This window comes from Hyalella azteca, unplaced genomic scaffold (genome assembly GCF_000764305.2).
Source record: "Hyalella azteca isolate HAZT.00-mixed unplaced genomic scaffold, Hazt_2.0.2 contig3054, whole genome shotgun sequence".
NCBI classification, from domain to species: Eukaryota; Metazoa; Arthropoda; class Malacostraca; order Amphipoda; family Hyalellidae; genus Hyalella; species Hyalella azteca.
In genome coordinates this window covers 1,354-4,038 of record NW_025933308.1, presented here as the reverse complement: position 1 = coordinate 4,038, position 2,685 = coordinate 1,354, and the positions used below count along the sequence as shown (strand labels likewise).

The 2,685-nt window shown below is 38.0% G+C and overlaps 1 protein-coding gene across 1 annotated transcript; it reads left to right on the top strand.

The window, feature by feature from the left end:
* Window positions 1–777: 777 nt before the first annotated feature.
* Window positions 778–2,260, top strand: LOC108679159. The gene is made up of 3 exons (XM_018167740.2): window positions 778–868; window positions 1,635–1,751; window positions 2,117–2,260. Exons 1-3 carry the CDS (start codon window positions 799–801, stop codon window positions 2,242–2,244), a joined length of 315 nt encoding a protein of 104 aa, XP_018023229.1. The 5' UTR covers window positions 778–798; the 3' UTR covers window positions 2,245–2,260.
* Window positions 2,261–2,685: the final 425 nt, after the last annotated feature.

Here is a 2,685-nt window from a genome sequence, read left to right as displayed (position 1 = left end):
CAACAGGTCCAGCGGGCCTGTGAGTCTCAACAGGTCCAGCGGGCCTGTGAGTCTCAACAGGTCCAGTGAATCCTTGAGTCTCAACAGGTCCAGCGGGTCTGTGAGTCTCAACAGGTTCAGCGGGCCTTTGAGTCTCAACAGGTCCAGTTTCCATGTTAAACAAGAACGAAGCAACCTTGTCGATCAATCTTCTACTAGACTTCAGTATATATTTTGTTGTTCATGCTTGTATGCATTCAATATAACATTTCTAAATTCATTTAAGTGTGAATTTAATTGTACTTTCATGTATAAATTCAGTCCGCTCAGTAGAGCGCAATGCTAAGTTAATGTTATTTTTCACAGAGTCTCATTGAAAATAAATAAAACCTTCAATGCTGCTGCAATATAAATGTTCATTTACTTAGAAAAAAAGTTTATTTCCATACAGAAGTCGAAAAATTGATGACCCCTTACGTGGCCGCCAATACTGACAAATAGTTTACCAGCGACGCAGACAGAAAAGAATTGTCTTCAAAATACTTCTAATATATTATCCATACGGGATTACTATTATTTGAACGCTCGGTAATTATGACCGTTTAATATTGTTTTAAAGGAAATGCATGATAGTTTCAATTAATATGCTGTCGATGATGGAATGCTTCTTTTGAAAAGCTGTGCGTGTGGGAGACGCTTGCAATTAACCACACAGCTCTAAATTTTATCATTTGTCGAAAAGTGTACAGTTCTATATTCGGTTTTCGTAAACCCAATAGCTGTAGCAATNCTGCGACAAAGAGCGGCTGTATTTTCGACATGTTCGTGATCCTGGGCACGGTTGAGGGGCCTACAGCTTCCCTGTGTGGCAACATGACCGGCTTTGCAAGTGCGTATACACATTAGATACAATTATAATAAAGTATTTAGATAATTTATAGGGCAATTGCTTTCAGGGCCATTAGGCCATTACATCCAAAGCACAATACATCGTCAAAATTGAGTTGCGTCAATATTGAACTCGAGCACTAGAATAACCTTCATCTACGTGTATGAGCTTCATCAAATAAAAAGTATCTTTAATGCATCCCGCTAGCATTAAAATAGAAAAATCGACAAACATTTTTTTCATGACTTTATGATCAAGAATTATGTTTCTGTATTTTGTGGTCATGGCAGTCAGAGTGCCCAAACAACTTCTATCTGTTTGGGACAAAAATAGTATTTACTTTGAAAATTTTTGCTTGTGCTTGGAGGTAGAATCATCCGAACTGTTTTTGGATTTTCGTCACGCAAGTGTCCTTCTAGTCTCTTCAATCTTCTTATCTCTATCTGTTAGGCTACTTGACTGGAGGAAAGTCTCAAAGGGTTGTACATGAATTAAGAAATGGTAGATCCGACGACGAGTTTTCAAGGCTCGCCACTGATATGCGCCACATAGTCAGTAGACTGCGTACCGTATGGATCAATGAAGGCCCAGACGATAGATTTTACGTCCAAGCGTTTTTTTTTCTGAAAATTCGCAATGCCGAAGGTCCTTGGGTGGCTATCCGTCTCCTGAATTACTACAAAGTAATTTAAGAGAGGTATCCGCATAACTATACTTAAATTACCATCATTTCGTTCATATAATAAATTTTACCTAAAAATTTCAGCGACATTCGCAGTGAAGGAGCTGAGCGACGTGACGCTTTCGTTGGTAGCTCAGGGGCGGCACAAGTTCTCCATCACTGCCACGCAGTTCGCCTGCGCCGCCGTGCCTCCGTTTGTGTGTGAGTAATTAATAGTTTTATATTTAAAACTAAACTTACCATAAATTTACTGAAAAAGTTTTAAATTAAATTATGATTAATATACTTGACATTTTATTTACTATTGAATTCGTTGTTAAATTGCGTTTTAAGCCAGCTAATTACAATAGACTTTATTGTTCCATTGCACTTCTGTTTTAAATTTCTTGACAATGACCAAGAATCGCTCCTGTTCTGACTATTGAACACTGATATGTTTAAAAATGATTATTAATCGTTTAATTATAAATATAATATATATATAAATTATAAATGATTATAAATCGTTTAATGCTTCTTCTCACGATACGTGAATAAAAGACGTAACTTATCCCTCCTCCACTCAGCTCCCAGCAGCGCTGGTCTCAGGATCAGAGATCCACCCAAGTATGTCCCTGTCTCCACCACCACCCCGGCGCCTCACGTCAGGGTAACTCTGCCATTTCTGTTTAACCCTATTCCACCGTACAAATAACTCCGGGAAGATAACTATAAACTTAAATTATACGTAAACTATTGAGTGTAGCAACCTGAGGACGTTTGTACGCAACAGAGAACATTTTAACCCTCTACCGCCGTATGTCACTCTCCGGGAACATAACTTNTTTCATTTGTGCCGAGGATCGTGGATGGAGTCTATGCCAATATCCACGAGTATCCTTGGCAGGCGAGTGGCATCTCACTTAAACATTTTCGCTTCCTTCATATAAGTCTCCCCAAATAATTATAAATTTTCTTATTTTTGGGGGAATTTTGGGGACATTTTTTACCGTTGATACTAAGAGGTTAATTGCCGGAGTTTTTGGTAAGAATAAATCTCTGAATTGGTGAGAAACTCGAGAAATTACATAAAAAGAGAAATAAATATCGGTATTAATTATATCCCCTGTCCAAAATCAATTTAAAGAAATTGAAC